At 25.9% G+C, this 25,538-nt stretch overlaps 1 protein-coding gene across 1 annotated transcript; it reads right to left on the bottom strand.

Annotated features, from left to right (window-relative positions):
* Positions 1-9,458: 9,458 nt before the first annotated feature.
* LOC127291535 (uncharacterized) lies at positions 9,459-13,861 on the bottom strand. Its single transcript, XM_051320719.1, has 4 exons — positions 13,790-13,861; positions 13,184-13,716; positions 11,833-12,022; positions 9,459-9,785 (listed from the first exon to the last, which is right to left on the bottom strand). The coding sequence occupies exons 2-4, from the start codon at positions 13,649-13,651 to the stop codon at positions 9,652-9,654; spliced, it is 792 nt and encodes a 263-aa protein (XP_051176676.1). The 5' UTR covers positions 13,652-13,716; positions 13,790-13,861; the 3' UTR covers positions 9,459-9,651.
* Positions 13,862-25,538: the final 11,677 nt, after the last annotated feature.

Consider the following 25,538-nt stretch of genomic DNA (forward strand, 5'->3'; position numbering starts at 1 on the left):
CCGCAAGAATATGAAAGAATAGAACCAAATGAACGCAAACGTATAAATGTTTATAACAATATCTTTTAATTATTTTTATTTCCAAAAATACCTAAATATTAATAATTTTGTTTTTATATTAAAATATTAGTGGTTGAAAAGACATTTGAACCTGAAAATAAGCGGGTTAGAAAAACAATAGATGACACAGAAGAGTTTACGCGGCACAACTTAAACAACAAAAGTATAGATTCTTTGACAATGGGTGGAAAAGGTATGAAATCGAAAACTTAATATTTTAGTCAAGAAAATAAATAAAAGTATTTTTAATTTTTTTATGTTTTAATTTGTTATTAAAAAATAATTAATTTTAAAAAAATATAAAAAAAATTTCTGAACTCTCAAATATTTTACATCATTGTATAACTACGAAAATTAATTTTTTTATTATAAGAAAACCTTGCACCAATTCATGCTAAGGGCAAAAGTACAGCTTCTTTGAATGACAAGAAATCTGCAAAAGGTGTGAATTCAAACATGCAAAATTGTCATAAATAAACTACATGAAAATGTTTTTTTTAATTATGTTTTAATTTGTTATTAAACAATACTTCAACTTTTTATACTTTTAAATACGAGAGCGTTAATAATTAAATAAAATTTATTGATTTTCATTGGAAATTTTTTAAGCAGAAAACATCCTAAATAAAAGTTACTCATTTATAAAACATTTTTCTAAATTAAAGTTGATTATACTTTAAAATTTAACAATTTTAATTTTTTTTAAAGTTGAAAACAATTTTTAAATATTTCAGAAGACGTTTTCTGAAATATTTAAAATACTGTGCGATATTTTTTAATTTAAAAATTTAATTTTATTACCAAAGATATTCTTGAACCGGTTCATGCTGCGGGCAAAAGTTCAGGTTCTCTGAGCAAGAATAAAAAAGGTATGAATTTAAACTTTCAAAATTTAATTTAAAATTTAGTTTGCATCCTAAATTAAAATTACTCTTTCATAAAATTTTGTAAAATTATAGTTAATTTTATTTTAAAATTTAACAACTTTAATTGCTTTGTTAAATATGAGAATAATTTAAAAATATACAAAAACGCCTTGTCTAAACTCTTTATAATACCGTTTAATTTTGTGTAACTGAAAAAAATAATTTTATTATTGAAGATAATCCTGCTCCAGTTCATGATAAAGGCCAAAGTTCAGATTCTTTGAACAATACTCAGAAAGGTATGAGTTTTAACTTGCAACATTTTAATAAATATAAAATAAATAAAATAATAAAAACTTAATTAAATGTGGAATTTTTTTTAAATTTGGAAAAACATTTTTTAGGAAAATTGGTTGAAAATCTTACGAAAAAAAAGAAACCAAATATGGAAAAATCATTGATGAGTATGTCTGTGCGTGACCAAAATTCGGGTAAAATAATATTTTTTTGTAAAGTATTGTTTTATAAATTTTTTAATAAATAGGTCTAAATAATGTGTTGTATAAAGTAGAATAAAGCGTCTGGATGAATTGCCTGAATCCTCATCATCAAATGATCCTGATAACTTTTTCAACTCAGAAAAATGTCCCAAGTTACCTATTTCGACGAAAGAAAAGTTTGACGAGTTTAATGAAAAGCTTAAAGACAAGCTCTTTTTCAAACAAGTTGTAAGTAAATTTCCACGTAAAAATATTTTCAGGAATTTCTAAGGAGGTAACTCCCGGGAGTTGATTTTCGAGGAAATTCCGAGAGTTTTTCGGAAACTTTTCGGAAATTTCCCGGGAATTAACCTCTGAGAGATTCTCGAGACTTTTCCGGCATATTTTTAACTGGGCATATTTTTTATTTAATTAAAAAATATTAATTTTCAAATCTATTTCAATTTTCGTTCTCATTCCATTTATTATTATTTAATATAGACTAATGCATGTGGAAAAATTGGAGGAAGAGATATTTCAAATATAGTGAGCAACATTTGTGTAAAATTAATAAAAAATTCAGTTGCTATAAATTACAGTTGGCAAGGTCGTAAGAAGCCAAAAGTAGCTTTGAAAAATACAAAATTTGAAAATTTACTAATAGGTAAATAATTATAAAAAATCTTTTAAAATTAATAAAATATTTTTTATACAAACACATAACTATAAAAAATTTATTAATATAGTAATATAGTAAATATATTATAGTAAATTTTTAGTTAATTTTAATTACTTTTAGATGCTGTTCGAGCAAATAAATCGAAAGCAACGGAAAAAAAAATTGCTTCTCTTGCTTCAAAATGGTTTGCCGCAGCCAAAAAGAGACTAAATAGAGAATTGTTAGTAAGAAAATGATTTTATTCAGAAAAAACGACTTTCGTTTTGTTTTATTTTTCGTTTTTTTATGTTATTTGGAAGTAAATCTACAATGCAAACTTTCAGAAAGTTGACAATGCAAAGTTAAATTTTCATTACTAGAATTTAATTAATTATACCTATATATTCGATATCATAACATACTATAAATAATTATTAACTTAAAAAAGGGGAAAAGAAAATACTGCGGAAAATGATTCAAATGATGACACTTCAGACGATGATGACGAGACTAAATCTCAGGTTGCTTCAGATGAAGAAGCAGACAATGAAGATTAAATAATTTAATATGCAATTTTTTTATGCGTAATTTGATTTCAAGTTTCTTCTCTTTTTTTCTTATTCAATACGCAAGCTTTACTATTAATGCAAAAATTAATTATAATTAATTAGTTAATAAAATCTTATTGAATTTAAAATATTTAATTATTGTTTAGAAAATTATAATGTAAATTACTGAAATTTTAAATAAAAAATTTAACCAATAATTTGTGTTGAAAGTAGACATTAACTACAATTTCTAATAAATATAAAAAGTACTCTTTTTATAAAAAATTTTAATTTCAAATAATTTTTTAAAGTTTTCTCTTTTTTATAAACCTAATTTTAAAATAATTTATCAGGTTTCCATTTAAAAATATACATAAATTATTGATTATCAATACCTTTTTCTGGATGAAAAATCTTGAAAAACATACGAATATTCGTGTTGAATTAAGGAAAAATGTTTTTATTAAAATTCTGAGGAATATTCCTGGCATTTTCCAAAAAGTATTTCTGGTATATTCGAAGGGAATATTACTAGAATATTCCACAGAAATGTTCCCAGAATATTCCATAGGAATGTTCTCAGAACGTTCCATAGGAATATTTATACTATGTTGAAAAAAAATATTCAATATTCCAATGGAACATTCCTGCCACATTCCAATGGAACGTTCCCAAGGTGAAACATTTACACGTTCCTGGAATGTGAATGGAATATTCCTTTTTTCGAAAGGAATTTTTTTTTTCCTTCGATTTCGAAGTTTTATTAGGACCTTCGAAAGTGCAACCGCCAAAAAAACGAGTTCGAAAAGATGTAATAAATAGCCACTTAGCTACCAGCCTTGATGTCACAAAATTAAGTGATAGAAAAGCTGCTGTGGTCATACCATCCACATTGAAAAGTGCAGGATGTGACCCTTCAGAATTTAATGTTAATAGATCTTCTATACGTCGAAATCGTTTAAAAAATCGAAAAGCAATTGCACTATCTCTTAAAAATGAGTTCAAACCTGAGTTGTCATTAACGATTTATTGGGATGGCAAGTTAATTGAAGACATAAGTGGTCACGAAACTGTAGATCGTCTGCCAATTTTAGTGTCGGGATTTGGAGTAGATCAGCTTCTAGCAGTTCCAAAATTGGATTGTGGAACAGGCAAAGCATGTGCATCAGCTGTTTACGAAACAATAACTTCATGGGGTTTAAGCGAGAAAATAAAATGTTTTGACACTACCGCTGTAAACACCGGTTTGATAAATGGAGCTTGTATTCTTCTGGAGCAGAAAATGGAGAAAGATATGCTTTGGCTGGCTTGTCGCCACCATATAGCAGAAATTATGTTACAAGCTGTATTGGATCAAGCGCTCGGTCCATCTAGTGGGCCTGATATTCAATTGTTTAAAAAATTTAAAAAAAATTGGGACAAAATTGACCAAAATGATTATTAGACAGTAATTTCTGATACCACGTCCTTAAAGATCATCGAAAATGTTGCTGAAGACAGGATTTCTTTTGCACAAAACCAACTCCAAATATGTCAACCTCGAGATGACTATAAAGAGTTGCTGAATCTTACGATCATTTACTTGGGAGAAGTTCCTGAAAAAGGAGTATCATTTAGGAGGCCTGCTGGTCTTCATCGTGCTAGATGGATGGCTAAAGCCATATATTGCTTGAAAATATTCCTCTTTCGACATCAGTTTAAACTTACAAAAAAAGAAGAAAAAGCAGTCAAAGATATATGTATTTTCACAATCATGATATATGTAAAATACTAGTTTCAAGCCACTGCCGGATATTCAGCACCGAGAAACGATCTACAATTATTAAAAGACTTTGAATCCTTCAAAAGTATAAACCCAGCAATTGCCAAAGTTGCTATGAAAAAAATCCTGGGCCATTTATGGTACTTATCAGAAGAGTTGGTGTCTTTTGCATTTTTCGACGACGAACTTTCATTTCAAGATAAGAAAAAGATGGTAAATGTACTCAGAAACGAAGGTGTAGAGGATTGTCCAAAAAGAAAAAGCATTGATGTTGAACACATTAAGGAAAAAAGCATAGAATATTTTGTGACTAGTAACTCTTTACGATTTTTTTATATACTGGGCATTTCATCACAGTTTTTGAATAAAGACGTTGAAACTTGGAAAGATGATTCTAATTTTAAGGCAGCAAAGAAAATCGTCCATTCTATGCGGGTAGTGAATGATATTGCTGAGCGTGGTGTTGCCTTAATGGAGGAATATAATAAATTGATAACAAACGATGAAGAGCAAAAGCAGTATTTGCTTTTGTTGGTAAAACAGTACAGAAAGAAATATCCTGATACAAAAAAATCAACACTTGTATCCTGATTTTAAACAATTTCAGTATTAAAACATTTTCTTATTTGTAATGTTTGCAGAAATTTTACATATAAATGTTTTATATCAATAAATAAAATTGAATGATTAATATAGTGTTTTTGCTGTTTTCAATTAAAATTGAAACATTGGTAGCAACCTTAAAATATTATTTTAAAAATAAAATAAAAATACTGAGAGTGATTCTTAGCATAGAGAAGCAATTGAGATGGTGCCCGGTGAAAAATTTTAAAACAACATTTTTTGCCCCATGTAAGGACCACCCTAATATGGGAGCGTTCAAAAATTACGTAACATTTTTTGGGGGCGGGGGGGGTCAAGCACTTTGTTACGGACAGCAGAAAAAATGGCGCTAATGTATGCAATAACGTGTTACATGGGAAGGGGGGGGGGTCAAAATTAAAAAAAAACGTTACGTAATTTGTGAACGCTCCATATATATATATATATAGCACAAATGAATACGCCTAAGTTATTAAGACCAGCGCACAGTGGGGCAGGAAAACCATTTTATAGCTAAAAAAACAAAAAATGAAATTTTATTTTAAAATTCTGCAAATTAGTATATCATTAGACTATATATTGACAAACATTTTGTCTTATTTTAAAAGTCCAAAAGTTTCACTTAGTCTTTACCATAATGTACTTTCTTCGCAAGTTGACGGAACGTGGTAAGTATGGATGCAATTTCTGTGTAACTTGAAAGTGTTTGTATCTTCTTGCAGAATTGATAATAATGTTTCTAAAGCATAGAAACTTGTCCTGTATGTATTGAACTATATTTTAATCATATTTATTTGTTGGTTTCCTGATATTTTCATATTTTAATACATGTTTAAGTAATGTGATGTTGGCTATAAGTGTAGGTTATAAAACATTCAATTTTTTAATTATGCATTTAAGTACATAGAGCACTAAATTATTTTTTTTCTATTACTTTATAATATAAAGAACCAATAAATAATTAAACATTTTGCTACTTTTTGCTACTTTTTGCTATTTTTTTAGTTATAGTCATTTCTGTAGTCGCAATCATGTGGACTTGAATTTTTAAAAATTTATATTTATTCAAGCTATAATTATAAGAATAAAAATTCATAGAGTTAAAAGAGTTAAAATAAATGAATATTGGTCAATAAAAATTATAAATATAATTTTATTTATTAATAATGGGGTAAAATTAATTAGATTAATAGTAAATAATGAAATTCAATTAATTAGAAAAGAGAAAATTTAAATTTTTATTGATTAAAAATGTTAAAGAGCAAAAAATTATTATTAATAAAATTTTCGGCCATTTTCTTTTTCTTAAAAGTGAAACCGGATTCGTTATCAGCGACCCCGAAAACCCCCGAGTAAGCATTTTCAGCCCGAATTGACCCGTTTTTAGAAAAATTTATCCGCCATTTTGGGTCGGCCATTTTCTTTTTCTTAAAAGTCAAACCGGATTCGTTATCAGCGACCCTGAAAACCCCCGAGTAAGCATTTTCAGCCCGAATTGCCCCTTTTTTATAAAAATTTGTCTGCCATTTTGGGTCGGCCATTTTTTTTTCTTAAAAGTGAAACGGGATTCGTAATCAGCGACCCCAAAAACCCCCGAGTATACTTTTTCAGCCCGATTTGACAAATATTTGATTTTATAGCGCGAAATAAGCTTCCCTGCCCCACTGTGCAGCGTCCCTCCGATTGTCAGTCCTCAATATAGTTATGAAAATTTCCACCTATTGGTAAATTGCGCCACACAAATTTTTATTAAAGAAAGAGAAAATAATATATATATATATATATATATATTATTTTCTCTTTTGAATAATGAATACACCTAAGTTATTAAGACCAGCGTCCCTCCGATTCTCAGTCCTCAATATAGTTATGAAAATTTCCACCTATTGGTAAATTGCGCCACACAAATTTTTATTAAAAAAAGAGAAAATAATATATATATATATATATATATATATATATATATATATATATGGGCAATTCCACATGAGATTTATAGTCGAGGTTTAAAATTCTGGTAAATATATTTTCTTCTTATTCTTTGCAGAAAAACACGAAATACGTATTTTTTATTTTTGAAAAATCGGACAAATTTTTTAGTTATGAATTTTTGGCTTTGAGGAAGTAGACTTTTTTTAATGACTTATATCTCAGAAAATATTGAATTTAGTGAAATCTTGTGACACCGGTCACTGTAGAGGGAGTAACTGCCCTGGCGGATTTGATTTACCTAAATTCGACCCAGCTGGGGCGAATCTAAGTCGAATTTAGGTAATTATCAAAAAAAGCTTTAAATTGATGAAAATTTATAAAAATTAGTATTGTGAGGTTAAATGAACATTTATAGAGTAAATTTTTGTAAGAATTTTAATTATTAACGTATTAACGTATTAACAAAATTTGCTTTCTTGTGGAGGAAGCAATAAGATTGTTTCGTTTATGTAATATTGTATACTGTATTTATTTTTATTATAAAATATTTATTTCAAAAAAAGAAAACTTTACAAAAATTGTTTGATTATTCGAAAAATTAAAAATTACGTTAATTTCTATTAATTTTTAGTAAAATGTGTAATTTATCGATTTGTTTTGAGGCAAAGAATTTAATTTTATTATATATTATTTTGAATTGAAGCACAGACAAAAGTTTTTAACAAAAATGTTAACTTTTGAATTTTTGATTTTCCCTACTGAAAATACCTACGTAGGATCCGACGTTGGAAACTATTAGGTTTCACCTTCGTAATAGGATTTGGATTTTACGTCGCAATAGAAGTAGTAAACGACATCAAAAAATACGTCGTTACCGACTTGGGAAACTTGATCGGAATTTGGGATAGGATCCGACGTCGGAAACTAAGTCGTTTCATTGACGTATTCTATTAGGTTTCTATTGGTAAATTTTTTTAAAGAAAGCTTAAATAATAGTCATTTTCTCATTTTTTTTGTCCTTGGCATTTAGGAAACTATATAATATTTAAAATAAATAAGTTTTATTATTAAATATTTTTAAAATTATATAGTTTAAATAGTTTTATATTCCACTAGTTCAAATAATAAGTAGTTTTATAATTTGTTTTAAAATCTTTGTATTTTATAAATTTGAGAATAAAGTACAGCCAAATGTATAGGGTTTAAAATTAGTATCAGTTATGTTATTAAGTAATAATAAGTGAGTTAAAATTAATTAACTATAATAATTTCCGTATTCATTCATTCATTCCGTCTGTCCACACTTGAAGTTAGTCGTATTTTGTTCCTTTTGTTTTTCTAAAATTTTGACAATTCTTGATTTCGTAATATTTTATGGTTAACACGACGGATATTTTTATTCATCGTCATTAATTAAGTCATATACTAAGTGACAGATTAAAGTAAAAAAAAAATATTGTTCATTGTGTGCAGCACCAGTATATTTCCTACTTGGTATTTATAGAAAAAAAGTTTCAATTATAATATAATTTTTATTATTATTTATTAACTATAATAATTTCCGTATTCATTCATTCATTCCGTCTGTCCACACTTGAAGTTAGTCGTATTTTGTTCCTTTTGTTTTTCTAAAATTTTGACAATTCTTGATTTCGTAATATTTTATGGTTAACACGACGGATATTTTTATTCATCGTCATTAATTAAGTCATATACTAAGTGACAGATTAAAGTAAAAAAAAAATATTGTTCATTGTGTGCAGCACCAGTATATTTCCTACTTGGTATTTATAGAAAAAAAGTTTCAATTATAATATAATTTTTATTATTATTTATAAATTTATTATATTATATATACATTTTTTTAAATATAATGATTAATACAGATAATTAGAACATTTTAACTTATAATTATTATTTATCTTTCATTATTTTTTCATTATTCATTATTATTTATTATAAATTATTATTCATAAATTTATTATTATTAATTTGTTTTTATTATTAATTATTAAATTGTTATATTTTTTTTATCTATAAACAATATAAAAATAGTTTGCTTTTTTAAAAAATTTTCAATTTGATTTTAATTTTTAATTTAAGTTTAAAGTTTAAAACATTACAAATTTTTTTTAGGTTTTATTTTTTCAAAATTTTTAAATATTTTTTAATTGCTTAATACTTTTTAAAATATAATTAATAATTTTCAGTTAATTTAAATTTCTTTTTGATTACATAATTTTTTAATACTTATTAATTATCAGTTAATTAAATTTTTTGAAAAAAAACATAAATTTAAAATTTTCATTTGCAACGAAATATTTATAGAAAATACAAAAAAATATTTAGCATAATTAATTTTTTGTAATTTAAAAGATTATAAAAAATTCATCGAACATTGACTTTATCAAAAATATTTATTTCTAAAATTTTAATATTTATATTTTAAAATTTTTTCTTAAATTTATTTATTTATATAACATCAAACTCATTTTTTTCTGTGTATAAATAAATGATAACGTGAAAATTAGAAATATACCTATTATTATTTTAATACTCCACTGATGCAGAATTATTATTATTATTATTAATATTATTATTATTTTAAAATAACCATTGCAATGAAAGTTGGACGCGCGCTTGCGCGCGTGTAATTTTGCTAGTAAGTAATAATAATAAGGTAAGTATTAAGGTTAGGTAAGTGAGAAATAAGTGAGATAAAATAAGTAATAATAAAGTAATATCATTCACGTTGACGGTGTCTTCTTTTGACGTCATATAACTTTTGCGACATATGAGACCATAATTTTTTCATTCTAATGGCTCTCTTTCCAGGAGAGCATCTATTTTTTGTCGTGAGGTTATAACGAAGAGCATCTGTAAAAATTATATTTTATATATTATTTTCCTATAATAATTAGTCTTTCTTTAATGTTCTTTCGCTTGCTTTAAAATTTATTCTTAAACTATTAAAAATATTTAGCGGCCTATCGTGTATGTCATTCGATTTAAAATTTTCATTAACTTATACGTTACAAAAAATTTAGAAGATTATTATTTAATATATTTATTTTGTATGTATATAAAATAAAAATTTTGTACCTAATGAATTTGAAACACATTACATTTTACTTTCAGTAGACTTTGAATCAATTGAAATTTCCACAATATTGAAAAAAGAACTAATTTAAATGTAGATTAATTAAAATACAAATTGATTAAAATTAAATTTAAATGAAAATTATATGGTTTAAAATGTAGATAATGAATAATATATCTCAATGTCTGCAAAGCAATTATTATTGAAATTTTGGAAAAAAATCTTCATAAAGTAAAATTCTTAACAAGTTCAAATCTTTTAAAATTCAATTATTTCTTATAATTTTAGCCTTTGCTAGTGCAAAATTAAATTACTTTTTTAAATATTCATACAAATTCTATTACAAATCATTAACATTATTCAAAAGTGGAAGAAAAACTAAACTTTTCTTTTCAAAGAAAAACTCTTTTTCGTTCATTTTAAAGATAGAGGTAATTAAAAATATGTCAAGTTTTAAAAAGTCAAAAAATTAAAAAATTCACAACTTGAAAATTCATTACAACTTAAAAAAATTACTCTTTTTAGGGTTCCGTACCCGAAGGGGGAACACTATTAATGAGACTAGTGAAGCAAGGCATGTACCCCCCCCCCTAGCGGCCACACAAATTTATCTAGAGAACTGAAATTTGGTATACATATGTATTTTGGCGTGTAGATTACAGGAAAAATATAGCGAATCTCATAGGAATTAATTATCATAGCGTTGTCAAGGAAAAACCATGATTTTTTACGAAAAATCCCTAAAAATGACTATGTACCCCCCCCTGGTTGCCACATCATTTTACATAGAGAGCTCAAATTTGGTACACTTATGTATTTTTACGTGAAAATTACAGGAAAAATATAGCGAACATAATTCGGATTAATTTACATAGCGTTGTCAAGGAAAAATCAAAAATTTTGAAAAAAAGCGATTAATCCTCCTAGCGCACACAATATTTGACAAAGGCAGTTCATATTTGGTATATTTACGTATTTTTGCGTGTAGATTACAGGAAAAATATAGCGAGCACAATTGGAGTTGATGTTCATATTGTTTTTAAGGAAAACTCATTTTTTTAGAAAAAATCATGGATTTTTCGAATAAAAAAAGAAGAAAATTTTATCCTAAGGGATCCAAATTTATACTTTTTTACGTATTTTTACGTGTAGATTACAAAAAAAATATAGCGAGAACGATTGGAGTTAATTATCATAGTGTTTTCAAGGAAAAACTGATAATTTTCGATAAAAATCATGATTTTTCCCCAAAAAACAAAGAATATTTTATCTAAAGAGTTTCAAATTTATACACTTTAACGTATTTTTGCGTGTAGATTACAAAAATATATAGCGAGAACTCCAATTGTGCTTGCTATATTTTTTTGTAGTGTTTTGCCATTCTTTATAATTTGCCATTTTCTTTTTTTTATCATTTGCTATTTTTTTTATCTTTTGACATTTTTTATTTGTTGATATTTTTATTACTTGGTGAAATCTAAAAAAATCATAAAATTGAAAATATTAAATGATAAAAAAAATTAAAAAATTTTTAAAAACTTATGAAATGTATTTCCATGCTCAAAATTAAACAAAATTTGAATTTTTCCATCGGCCTTCACACTTTAAACCCCTCAAATTTTAGGATTAGGGGTACGGAACCCTCGGTTTTAATGCAAGTGTAACTCGCACTTGTCCGATTTTTTTAGAAAATAGTAAGACAAAAATATTTTGGATCTGATTTAAAATGTGAATTGAAATTTCCCGTAGATGGATTTAGATTTCCCGCATTTGCAATATTCATTACAAATTAAACATCAGTTTTTAAAATATTGAATTTATTACCTTTTACGAGTTGATACTTGCGTGGTGTTAGCAAAACACTTTCTTCAGAAGTTCTCCTGAGGCACCTATTCCTCAGAGCTTCTGCGCCCCATATAACTTCAGACACGTCACGCACAAAACGTGAATCATTTTTAAGCAACATTAATTCCCATGTATCCTCATATATATGATAATCGCCTCCAATAGAAACCTATTTGAAATAATAATTTGAAAAGTTAAAAAATATTTTTTTACATAAATAATTTCTGAAACAAAGACTTCAAATAAAAGTTTAAAATTAAATAATTAGAAAGTATTTAGAAAATTATGAAATACTTCTGTTTACAGTACCGGCCACGAGTAAAAATCAAAATAATTCAAAAAATTATCAAGAGTATTAAAGAGTTAAAAAAAACAGTGTAAAATATGTGTACTTAAAAAATAAACTAAAATTCGAGAAAGCTTCTTAAATACTTATTTATTTGATTTTTTAATATAAGTTTTTTTGTGTAAACAATGACAATCTATTTTTAAAAATTTCTTGATTCTATTTTTACGGTTGGAAATTTTTTTGTGAAAATATATATAAAAATATCAGTCGATTATTCAAATTTTACATTAAATAGCGATTAAAATAAGCTCAAGAACGTTGACAAACGTTACTTTTCAAGAAATTAAAAAATTAAGAAAAGCATACAAAACCAACAAATTTTTTACTGTATCATACGAAAATATAATTAAAATTCATCGAACAGGTGTCATTTTTTTACATTTTCATCAGATTTCGGAAAAAAAACTGAAAATTTTTCGTGTTTTTTTTTTAAATTCTAAGCTTTTTATCAGTTAATGAGCGCCCCTATATAGTCTCGGTCGGTACTGCATTTGTTCTGAAAAACTTAGAAGTGGTTTTTTTTCTTCTCAAAGAAAAAAATAAAATCCAAATAATAACAAAATCAATTGTCTGAATATTCTTCCTAAAGCTTAAGTGTTTTAATTTTTGCAATACCCAATTTTATTTAATTAAGATTCTGCTTCATAAAAATGTGGTTTCATACACATTTTAATAAAAATAAATACAGCCGAGCAAAAAGTAAATAAATATCATATAGGGTAAACTATAAAAATTCTCAAAAGCGACATTTGATCTGCTATATTTAAAATGTATAAATTTCAAACTCAAATAATCTTTGCTTAATATGAAAATTTTCAATTCTGAAATAATTTTGCATTAGAAGATACATCGAAAATTTGTTAACGCGCTGTCCATGCAAAGTTATAGTAATTTTTAGTCAATATTGTCTTATCTGATTATTAAGCTTAAAATATTGCTATAAAATGTTTGCAAAGTGTTTTTAAATTATTGAAATAATACCTGATCATTTACTGCTTTATAACGGGTCTCCGTTTCTCGCAATAATGCTCCAGCTTCTGCCTGGTTTGCATTGGGTTGTTGTTGATCCCTTTGTTGTTGGAGTAATCTCTGTACTTCTTCGTTTCTTTCCTGCGCTCGTAAGCGAGCAGCTCTTTCCGTTCTTTTCTGGATTGTATCGCGTGAAGTAGAAGGACCAGCACCTAAAGCATCGCCGGGAATTTCAGCACCTCTCTGCAGTCCTGCCTGGATTGCATTGGGTTGATCTCCTTGTTCTTGGTGTAATCTCTGTACTTCTTCATTTCTTTTCTGTGCTTGTAAGCGAGAAGCTCTTTCTGTTCTCTGCTGGATTGGATCGCGTAAAGTAGAAGGACCAGCACCTGAAGTATCGCCAGGAATTTCATCACTGTTTCCATTACTAGAATCGGATAAAGTAGAAAACCGCTGGTTATCATCTGGAGCCCCATTCATAGATTTATTTGTGGTATCAGATGAATCAGAAAAGCGTGCTTACTTTCGACTTTTATCAGCATTTTCTAAAATCAATTATTTAACATTTAATTTAGAAAAAAATGTTACAAAAATAAATTTAATACTCATATTACATACTGTCGGACATAAAACGACGAACTCCTCTTTCGGGTACTTCTTCATTAGTCAACGAATCGTGCTGTAATAACACCGTAGCCATCGTGCTAAGAGCTTCCAATTGTTCTGAATTCATCACAGTTTGTTCTTCTAAAAGTAAAAGTAATACATTTTTTTAAAGTTTCATTTATTGCTAATTAAATCGATTGTTATTATAAAATGGTTAAAAAAATACCCATAAAACTTAAAAATAATAAAAAGTGTTTTCCTGGTGTTTGTATTATCATTATTAATATTATTTTATTTGTATTTTATTTATTTATTTTATTTTATTAAAATTATTATTAATATTAATAATTTTTAAAAAATGTAAATTATTGTTAATTTAAAAATTAATTAAGACTTCAGGTTGATGTATGAAAGTGGCTGCCTGTGATTCTATGAGCTCCAAAAAATTACTGTTAAGTAAATAGAGGTGCTGGTAATTATATAAAAGAGTGATTGGACGATAAGAAGAGGTAAAATAAGGAACTGAAAGAAGAAAAAGTTAGAGAATTATAAAGTTATTAAAGTGGTACAGCGAAAAAAGTGGTGAATGGGTGGAAGATGTGATGCAAGGGGGCATTAAGTATCAGTGTTGTTTATTTTGAATTTAAATAGGAAGACCACTATGAAGTAAAAACGCTGTAATAAAACCACACCAAAGGATTCAAATTTAAAGGATACAAAATTAAAAATGTTTGCTACAGGAAAAAAAATGGAATTTCAGACGAGTATGGAGAAAATGTTAATATCAATAGGTCAAGAAATAAAGAAATAATTGAAAGAACAATTACAGGAGTAAAAATAAAAACTGTTAAAAGAATTTATCGAAAGAATGGATAAAAGAGGAGCCATGGAGAAAAGAAAAGGAAAAATGGAATTTTTCTGTTTGAAAGAATTTGAAGACTTGAGGGGGACAAGGAAGAAAGAGAAATAGAACGCAGGAAATTAAATATAGTTATAAAAGAAGAAAAATATACAGATGAAAAATTAGCGGAAATCGTCGAAGATTTTATTTACAAAGGTTTAAAATTAAAGTAAAAGCGGAAAATGCACGTCAAAGCGGGTAACTCCGGACACTCATACATTTTTTAGAATATTTTGTTTTTCTATTCTACCTAATAGTTTTCAAACGGAGTTAGCGTTTTTATCGTTTTATTGAATATCCAAGGAATATAATGTGATAAATTAAAAATAAAAATAAACAAAATAATTCAAGAAAAAAATTAATTTGGTTAGAAGAAAGTTTTGTTGGTTATTGCACTTTGTTGCACCTGAATTTGTAAATTATTTTGTAAATGTGTTTTATTTGAGGAAATGAAATTTTGTAGGATAACTTCGGACATTGGGAGGAATATGAAATAAAAAAGTCGCAAATATTACTAGTTTTCGGAAAGTACAATTCAAGAAACTTTTTAAAAGTTAGAAAATAAATTGAGCGCTCAAAAAACCATCTGAAAACTACACAGTACTCAAAAGTACAAAATTTCAAAAATATTCATTCTTCAAATATACCATTAATTAATTTTAATGAATAAATTTTGTTTATTCTTGTAAAAAAATCATGAAAAGTATTCACAAAGCTTTTGAATACTTTCTTATTAAAACAAAATACTTTTATAACATAATTATCCAAAATAATGTTGAATAATGCAAAAAATTTAAAAGTGTCAAGGGTTATCTGTCTTTGTAGGCTAACACCGGACACTCCTGTTTTACTTGCGAGAAAATTACTGAGATATCTAAAAAAATTTTAACCACACATACCATCACACAGGACCCTAAAGAATATTTATTCCAAACGTCAAGCCTTCAGATGGTATTTTATAAAAATTATTAATGAAAAACATTAAAAACTGTCCTAAGTTACCCGCTTTGACGGTACGCATTAAAGAAAAAAAAGTTGAAAATTTTTAAACAAAAGAATAAAAAAATATTTTTTTTACTTTAAAATTAGAAACAAAATTTTAGTGTTTCTGCAAATTAAAATTTTATACCGTTTTATTTATTTTTTTAATTAAATTTTTTATTTAATTACTTCTTATCAATTTACCGTTTTGTTGTGTGTCATCATTTTTTTCAGTATTTGATTCTTCAAAGACTTCTTCATCAATAACGTCATCATCCATATCTATTTCAGATGTTTCTTCTGAGTCAGAGTCTTCAATAATTTTGCGCCGATTTCGCAAGAGTAATTCCTCTTTTTTCAATTTCATTACCTCTCTCTTCATCAACATCATATAGGAGCCTTTTTCTGCTTTTCTGTAAAGAGAAATCAATTAAGTCAGTTTGAACAAAAACCGCAAAAGTTCACAAATCAAAATTGTTTAGGAACGAATAATTACTGTTTTTCTTGTAAATACAAGAATTTCTAACATTTTTACTTTTTGCATAATATTTTCCTAGTCCAGTTTGAAACTCCACTATGAACGATTTTTTTTTATTACCATAAGGTGTAAACAATTAAATAAAATTTTTGACTTGTGCTGTTTCTACAAAAAATGGAATGGAAAAACACAAGAAATAGAACAAAGTAAATGTTTTTGATAATAATAAATAATAAAAAAAACAATAAAATAAATCTAAAACAAAATAAATAAATTTTATTAAATATTCAGTAAAAATATATTACAAAATATTAAATTTCATTAATTTTAATTAAGATTATATTTTTATAATTACTTTTTTATCGAAGATTCAAAGTGCCAAAAAAAATTGAAATTTTTAACATTCTTATTTATTATTTATTTGAAATATTAAAACTTGAAAAATTAATTTTTTTTGTAAATTTTACCAATTAGTGCGACTTCATTTAAACAAAATTTTTCAGTAAAAAAATCATTCTCGAAAATAAATGAACTTGTACTGTTTCTGTACAAACTGATTCAATCAATTTTATTTTTTTTGGTCATGACGATTACAAAATAATTACCGGTTTTGCTTTTTTTTGCCTTTCATCTTGTGAAAAACTCATATTCCGTTTCTTAGGAAATGGTACTCTTTTCGCTTGGTTCTGCTTGTATCACTTTCTGAAAATGTTAAATATTTTATAAATTTCAATTTAAAATATGCTTTTTCAAATCCAAATATATTATTGTACGTGTCAAAGTTTCTCAAACGGATCACCTAAAATTTATAATTAAAAATAAATTACAATTATTCTTCAAAATTACATCATTTTTTTTAGTTTTAAAAAATAATCAAAATAAGTTGCTGTGATTTTCGACTGAATAATTATTTTTGTTAAAGTTATTAGAAATTTCATTTTTTAACAATTTTTTCTTCAGATTTTGTTAATCGACTTAAAATTAGAAAACAGGATTTCTTTACTTGGAAATATAGATTACAATTACAATTTTGGTTTAAATATTAATTTAAAAAAAATTTTTTTTAAATGTGATTTTTTATGAAATATGTTAAATAAAATTATTTTTGTAAACTGCAATCAAAACAAAAGCAACCTGTTTTTTTATTTTTAAATCGATTAATCGGATAAAAAAAAAAAAATTATTTGGAACTATTAAAAAATTTAATTGTTAATAAGCAAAAATTTTTTTGTCTAAAATTTTGAAAAACTTTTTTATTTAATCACAGTGGAAGTAAAAAAAATTAATTTACTGTTGAAATATTTTTTTTCTGATCCGTTTGAGGAACTCTGACCCTTCTACTTATTGAATTAAGAACAGTTATTACACTTTTAAAAGATTATCATAAAATTTGTTTTTGGTATAACCATCACATTTTTTCTAACAATATATGATTGCGAATATCTTCTAAATTAAAACATCACAGAATATACATATAATATTTATATATGTATAGGCCTATATTATATGTATATATGGGTTATTTTCAGAAAAATCTTCTTTTGCAAGTATAAAGAAATAAAAAAGAAAATTAATTGTTTGTAGTTCAGGAAAACTGAATAATATTAAAATTCGAAAAATTTAACATTTTTATCACTTGATTATACTAATTTCTACCTTTTAACAAAGATAATTAAATTTAAAATTTATCGAAAAGTGAGAGGTTCTAAATTAAAGCAGCATGTGATAAGTTTATGCTAAAATAATTGCGATCAATTTAAATATATTAACTTTCTTTTTATTTTGAGTTAAAGTAATGACCCCTTAGGTTGGGAATCTTTGAAAATGCCTTAATTATCATTTTTTGTATTCGAATGACTATTTTTCAAAAAAAAAAAGAAAAAACCTGTGGCTTAACGAAAGAGATACTAACACAAATGTTTATCCCAATAATTAAAAACTAACTCTATTAAAAGCGAAAATATTAGATAATATATTTAACGAGTCAAAGGAATAACTCGAGACTAGAGGACAAATTCTATATTTAAAAAACTCTTAAGACATATTTTATTTATATTTTAGAAAAATGTTTTTCAATATCATATCTTTTAAAAGAAATTCATAAAATATTGAATTTTATGTTTTTAATCATAGTTTTATGTGTTAGAAAATTGGAAAATTGTTTGAGCACATGTTAGATAACCTAGATTTTAGGTTGTAAAATTAGAAAAAAAAATGAAACAATAAAAATTTTTAACGTTTCTTTGTACGATGTTCAGAAGAAGTACTAAATAAATAGAATACCAATTTGGTATTTTCTTAAAGAATTATAATTATTTTGAAATTATTCTTAAGAACATCCCAAATGAGTTTTTTTGATTTTGTAATTTTAGAAAAACAATCAAAAGAAAGAAAATATTTTTAAAAACAGGAAGTTCAGAATCTTATAATATGCTGCATATATTTTTATTCAATTTATATTTATTGCAAATAAGTAATCAAAACATACCTCCCAAACGAAGAATGAAGATGTCGACAACGTCTTCAGTTGTCTCGTTGACAGAATTATCAACAAAATACGATTTTAATTTATATTTTTTTCCTTTTTCAAAATCCTCTTTATTCGATGGATTAAAATCATAAATGTTATCAACTTCAACTGTATCGGTTAATCCATCTTTCACATAAAGTATAAAAGCGTGCGTCAATTTCGTATTCTTCTTAGCACTGGGAATTTTGAGCAATAATATTCTCCGATTATTTTCTAGAATCACTTTTTATCACAAGTTAACACAACACACATCACTTATGGAATATTTTTGTTGACAATAAAATAATAATCCAAGATCACCTTGTGGAGCTCATGTGGTACGTGCGCCTCGGATGTCTCGTGTAGATTAATTTCAAATCACACATTGGAGTTTGCGCATTATGCGGCATGCTGTGGCGCGTAATCGTCAAAATTCAAAAAACAGTAGAGTCAGATTAAGAATTTAAAAAAGTCATGTGACTTTCAGTATAAGTGTGTACTTGCGCAGTGCAAATTGTATATAAACCATAAGCTACCATACAGCGCATGGCTAGTGTTTTTATAGAGAATTTAAAGTCAAGTAATATAGCAGTATGTAAAACAAAGACAATAATATATAAAAATAACTTAATTATTTTAAAAAGTAGATTTCTTATAAATTTTCATCTGTTGCATTCTTCGTAAGTTTTTGGTACCCTCGATCAGAATCACTCGAGTGGCCGCATGATTGTAGAACGCAGTTTCAGTATATAATAGTGCACAGTTTAGACGTTAGATCTGTGATATGTGAACACATTTCTTTGTAAACATTTACATCAAAAAAAAGTCTTTTTATATTGTTATATTTTTAATTTGCTTTTGTGTTCTTCATATGTGGAACTATTATTGAGTTATTAGTGACAATGTCTGATAACAATGAAAACCGAGAAAGCCAAAAAGCGGTTTGTGTGGTAAGTTAAATCTGTCTCTTTTATAAGTAATACAATTTATAAATTTAAATTTTATTTTGCAAATTTATAGTGTAAATTTAATTAGCAACAACACGTTCTTTTTGAGATTAATAGAATAGTGATTTGTTGAAAGATATATTCTACTTTTAGTAACATAACCTCACAAATTTATTTCTCTCAACTTTGAATTTAAAACTATTTATCTAAATAAATTTAGTAAAGTTAAAAATATTGATGGATCTACTAAATTGACAATGTTTATCTAAACTGTGAAAACAAAAAAAAATAAATCAATTTTGTTTGTCTCTTCTCTTGTTTCGCACACTTTCAAAAACAAGTCACATTTCCACCTTCGATTCTTGAATTAAGCTACATATAATTTTATCCTTAATAAAAGATTAAATTCGTAAGGAAGTCAAATTAATTTTTAGAATGTTATTTTATAACAATCTTGTCCCACAGCACCGAAACTGTTTTGAACATTTCACATTAAACATTTATTTAAGGTATTATATGTGTGACTGCACGTGGTTGAAGTCCACAACGTTTATCATCAACGATTTAAAGAAATTAATATTTTTTTCAACCAACAAATAAAGATATTTTTTAATTCAAACATTTTTCTTTTTACAATGGATGATAAAAATAATTGTGAATTTTTATTTCTGGTAAAAATTTTTCATAAATTGTAATAGAAAAAAAATATTTTTTTTAATCGTTAATCAAAAACTTTGTGCTACGATTAAATTATTTTTTATATATAATAAATATGCAACATTTATTTATTATGTAAATTCTGCAGTGTTAGCTACTATCTTTTCTTAATATTTATCATACTTTCGATTATTATTGTTTCATTTTAATGGGAAATTTATTAACATTTCACTTTCATTACTTTTTCTAACATTCTCGCTACATAATTTTTTTTTAAATGATGCAACTTTAATTAATAATGGCATATTTTATCAAGAAAAAGGTTCCCTACAACTTCACCGTTTGAATTTTTTTAAAGTGTACTGTTTTTAAAATATGGCTATTTGTTTAAAAGAAATTCTCTTTTTTTCTGAATTTGTTTCAAACAAATAGCCATATTTTAAAAACAGTACACTTTAAAAAAAATCCAAACGGTGTAGTTGTAGGGAACCTTTTTCTTGATAAAATAAGCCATTGTTAATTAAAATTGCATCATTTAAAAAAAAATTATAGAGCGAGAATGTTGGAAAAAGTAATGGAAGTGAAATGTTCATAAATTTCTCATTAAAATGAAACAATAATAATGGAAGGTATGATAAATATTAAGAAAAGATGGTAGCTAACACTGCAGAATTTACATAATAAATAAATGTTGCATACTTATTATATAAGCAATACTTTAATCGTAGCAACAATTTCCACCTAGCAGCCACAACGTATAATACCTTAATCGGGACATTTAAATCTTTATACAATTTGTATTGAACTTTGCAATTAAATATCTCGAAAATTGCAATAAATATTTTAAAAATTTTCAGGAAAGTTTTAGTAATGTGGGGGTTTATATATTTTCAATTGAGAATTATATTTAAAGTGTTTTCAGCGTTTTTTATTTACTAGAATGATAAAATAATTAATTTCATTTTTTCCAAAAATTTCAATATTACTCTAGTTTTCCAAACTACGAGCATTTCTTGTAAAATTTATTTAACTAACTACTCCTACTTTTTTAAATAAATTGTCTAGTAATTTGAATGATTTATTGATATTTTTGTAAGTTCTAGGGCTCATTAAATAGAATTTTAATATTCAAATTATTTATAAAATTTTGTATGGACGTAAAGACTTTTTAAAAAAAAGGAAAAATATAAAAGTCGTAAAATATTTATTAAAAAGTTTTAAATTAAAACAGTTTTTAATTTTATAAAGAGTTCAAGAAAAGACGTATTAAAAGACGTCTTTTACTCTTTTGTCGAAAATTTCAAAAGAAGATTTTTTAAAAAGTAAAGTCCTTAAAGCAGCATACTTATAAAACGTCTTGTTTTATATTCTGCATATATAATAAGCTAAAAATATGTAATATAGATAATAATATCTTTGTTTCCTTGATTATTTCAAATATATGTATATTTATATGTTTAAATATAATTGAATATTTAATTGGGAAAATCAATAACATTACAGTTGCCAACTGACAAGGATAGATGTGGTACATATAAGAATTACATGAAAGACCGATCAAAAAATGAGATTCCATCTTCCACATGGTATCGGTATCAAAAGATACATCGAGACTCTGTAAGTCACAATATTTTAACTTATACTTTAATTTTCTTCTTTATATAAGTATTTAAACGCAATTTAAGGGGATACCGGTACATTTTCCATTTTATAAAGAAAAATTTTTTAATTTGGGACAAAATTATGTTTATATACTAATTTTTTAACAACGAATTCAATAGTCATTAAAAAGAAGATAAATAAATATATCAAAAGCAGTAAAATTAAAATTTTTGATTTAATTTTTTTAAATGCCAAAACACATTTTATAAGAAATTAACGACAGGTTTTAAAATATTTTATTTTTATAAAAAAATAAAATTTTTGTCGATTTTTAGTTTTTAAAAACTGATCAATCGATTTTTTTGCCTAATGTTTGTTACACATTTTTTTATTTAATTTCTTGCAAAAATCTATTATAAGAATGATTTTGTCCAACATTGAAATTCATTTCTTCATATAGAAAATGTAGCCTCGATTTCCCCTCAAACAGAAATAATTATTAGTATACGTTTAAGCATTACAGTGTATTTATAACGCAAAATATTATAGATAGAAATGCACTTTTGTGAAAAATTTTTATTTTACAGCGTTTATGATTTTACTTTTTTATTTTTGAAATAGCAATTTCTTATGCAAATAAAAAATACTTTATTTACGAGTCAATTTTCTAAGTCAAAATACCTGAAAATTGTAAACCCCCTATTGAAAAAAAACACGTATAATTGTACGTATAATAATACGTATAATTATACGTATTATTATACGTATAATTATACGTATAATTATACGCTTAATTATACGCATAATTATACGTATTATTATACGTATAATTATATGTATTATTATACGTATAATTATACGTATAATAAGACATACGAATTTGAAACAAGAATTATACGTATAAGTATACGTATAATAATACGTATAATTAATTATACGTATAATAATACGTATAATAATACGTATAATTATACGTATTATTATACGTATAATTATAATTCTATTAAAACTAGAATAATAGAATAGAATAGATTAATTAGTAGCAAAATTGCGCTGAAAATTTTTAGAAATTTTAAAATGCAAATTAAATTTCACGAAAAAAAATATCGTCGAATGTCAATTCAAGCAGTCACCCATCCAAGTACTAACCGCGTCCAACGTTGCTTAACTTCCGTGATCTGATGAGAACTTGTTCCTTCGCCTTGGTGTTTCCGCTGTCTTGTCTTGATTAATAACTTTGTCGTATAAGTATTGTATCGCACCTAACCTCACTTTTAGTTATACTTATACGACAAAGTTAGTAATCAAGACAAGACAGCGGAAACACCAAGGCGAAGGAACAAGTTCTCATCAGATCACAGAAGTTAAGCAACGTTGGACGCGGTTAGTACTTGGATGGGTGACTGCTTGAATTGACATTCGACGATATTTTTTTTCGTGAAATTTAATTTGCATTTTAAAATTTCTAAAAATTTTCAGCGCATTTTTGCTACTAATTAATCTATTCTATTCTATTATTCTATTTTTAATAGAATTATAATTATACGTATAATAATACGTATAATTATACGTATTATTATACGTATTATTATACGTATAATTAATTATACGTATTATTATACGTATAATTATACGTATAATTCTTGTTTCAAATTCGTATGTCTTATTATACGTATAATTGTACGTATAATAATACGTATAATTATACGTATAATAATACGTATAATTATACGTATAATTATACGTACAATTATACGTATAATTATACGTACAATTATACGTATAATTATACGTATTATTATACGTATAATTATACGTGTTTTTTTTTCAATAGGGCCGATCCGTTCAGTTTTTGAAAAATCTTAATTATCGCAAAATACCCCAAAAAATTTATTTTTTCGAGAAACTGAAACCACAAAAATGTTTTCAAATATTTTGTGATTAAAAAATTCTTTTAGAATAAATAAATTTAAATAAAATTTAAATAAATTATTATTATTTATTTAATTATTATTATAAAAATAAATAAATATAAATAATTATAATAATATATAATTATAATAATATTTTTATAATAATATTTTTTTTTTTTATTTATTTATTTGTTAGAGGGTATTAATAAACCCATACAAAAGAGTTTGACATAAAAGATTTCTTATATACTATTTATACTAGAACCTATTCTGAAACTGAATAACTCAAGATTTCCTTGATATAATTAACAATTTTTTTAATTGAAGATGGTTTTCTATCATTTAACAAGTCCAGCCATGAATTTTTAACGGATTCTTCGTTGATGTTTACAAAATATTTTTCTCTTATCTTAGACACGCCCTTGCATTCAACAAAAAGATGATATTCATCGAAGATCGGTTTTTGTTCATCACATTTGCATTTTTGTTCCTTGGAAAGTTTATAACATTTATTTTTGATTATTATTCGAGTTTGAAAGACATTTAATAACCTAAATTGTGCACAGATTTTTAGTAACGGTAGGGGCAATCTCGCTTGTAAATATGGTTGAGGACCGTCGTACAGAGATAGATGGGAATATAGTTTAAGAGAAGAAGAGCTCTGGAGACTCATTATATCCGAGTTGAATAAGAAACTGTCATATTTTTTTAGTAGTTTATTTTTAGAATTTTTCAATAATTCGGCAGTTAGGGTGTTCCAGATCTCCTCCTCTCCGATACTAACAAAAAATATTTCTCTCACTTGAGATGCCCAATTGTATTTCTCCTCTCCTTTTTGACAGTCAGCTAGATTTTTTAAACGTTCGAAACAAATTTTCGGATATCTCTCATTATCCATTTCGTACATTTTTTCGAGCCAATTTAAAATCATTTTAAAAGTTCTTAGAGAGATATGCCTTGATCCCGTTTCTATTCTGACAGCATAATTAGGAGTATTTCGAGGGAGGTTTAAAACATTTTTATAATAATCTAAATGGATTTTTTCAATGTCATCTAAGTATCTGAGGCTCCACAACAAAGCCCCATATAGCAAAGTGCTTGCAATAAAACTATCAAAAAATCTATCTACCGGACGCCAAGAGTCAAGTTTAAGATTGTTTATTACTGGAATGGTAGTTCCTATTGCTATTCTCGTTTTGCTTATTGCCTGCTGCGTCGCCTTTGCGAAAAGTGTAGATTCCGCAAAAGAAACCCCCAAATAAGTATAGGAACTTACTACTTCAATTTCTTCATTATTATAAAGTAAGGGAGGATATCTTTTCGTATGACCGCGTCCACCCCTCTGGAAAATCATCACTTTTGTTTTATTTACATTTATTGTCAATTTGTTTTCCTGGCAATAGTCCTGAAGAGTTTTGATAATTTTTCTCATTTCAATTACATTGTCTGCCATTATTGCAATATCATCCGCGTAAGCTTCCAATAAAATTTCTTTTAAATGGTTGATAGAGACCCCTCTGACCCCCCTGTTAATTAAATATTTTTCCAAGTCGGCTATATATAAATTAAAAATAAGAGGACTTAACGTTTCTCCCTGCATTACTCCCTCAGTGACTTCAGTTCGATCCGAGTTCCCCTCCCTAGTTCTAACAGAGACATTCGCCGCCGAGTAGAGACTCATCAATATTTTTATAAATTTAGAACCTACACCTAGTGAGTATAATTTTTTTTTTATTAAGTAATGGTTCAAAGAAGGAAACGCACCCTTGAAGT

Source organism: Leptopilina boulardi, unplaced genomic scaffold (assembly GCF_019393585.1).
Source record: "Leptopilina boulardi isolate dan_hultmark-lab unplaced genomic scaffold, ZJU_Lbou_2.1 LbouV2_140, whole genome shotgun sequence".
In the NCBI taxonomy this organism is placed as follows: domain Eukaryota; kingdom Metazoa; phylum Arthropoda; class Insecta; order Hymenoptera; family Figitidae; genus Leptopilina; species Leptopilina boulardi.

Excerpts from the sequence above, each read along its gene's own strand:
- LOC127291535 (XM_051320719.1), bottom strand. The coding sequence starts at position 13,651 with ATGAATGGGGCTCCAGATGATAACCAGCGGTTTTCTACTTTATCCGAT. Across the intron at positions 12,023-13,183 it reads ATAAAGCAGTAAATGATCAG|GTTTCTATTGGAGGCGATTA; the intron begins GTATTATTTCAA and ends TATTTCAAATAG. Across the intron at positions 9,786-11,832 it reads CAAGTATCAACTCGTAAAAG|ATGCTCTTCGTTATAACCTC; the intron begins GTAATAAATTCA and ends TAATTTTTACAG.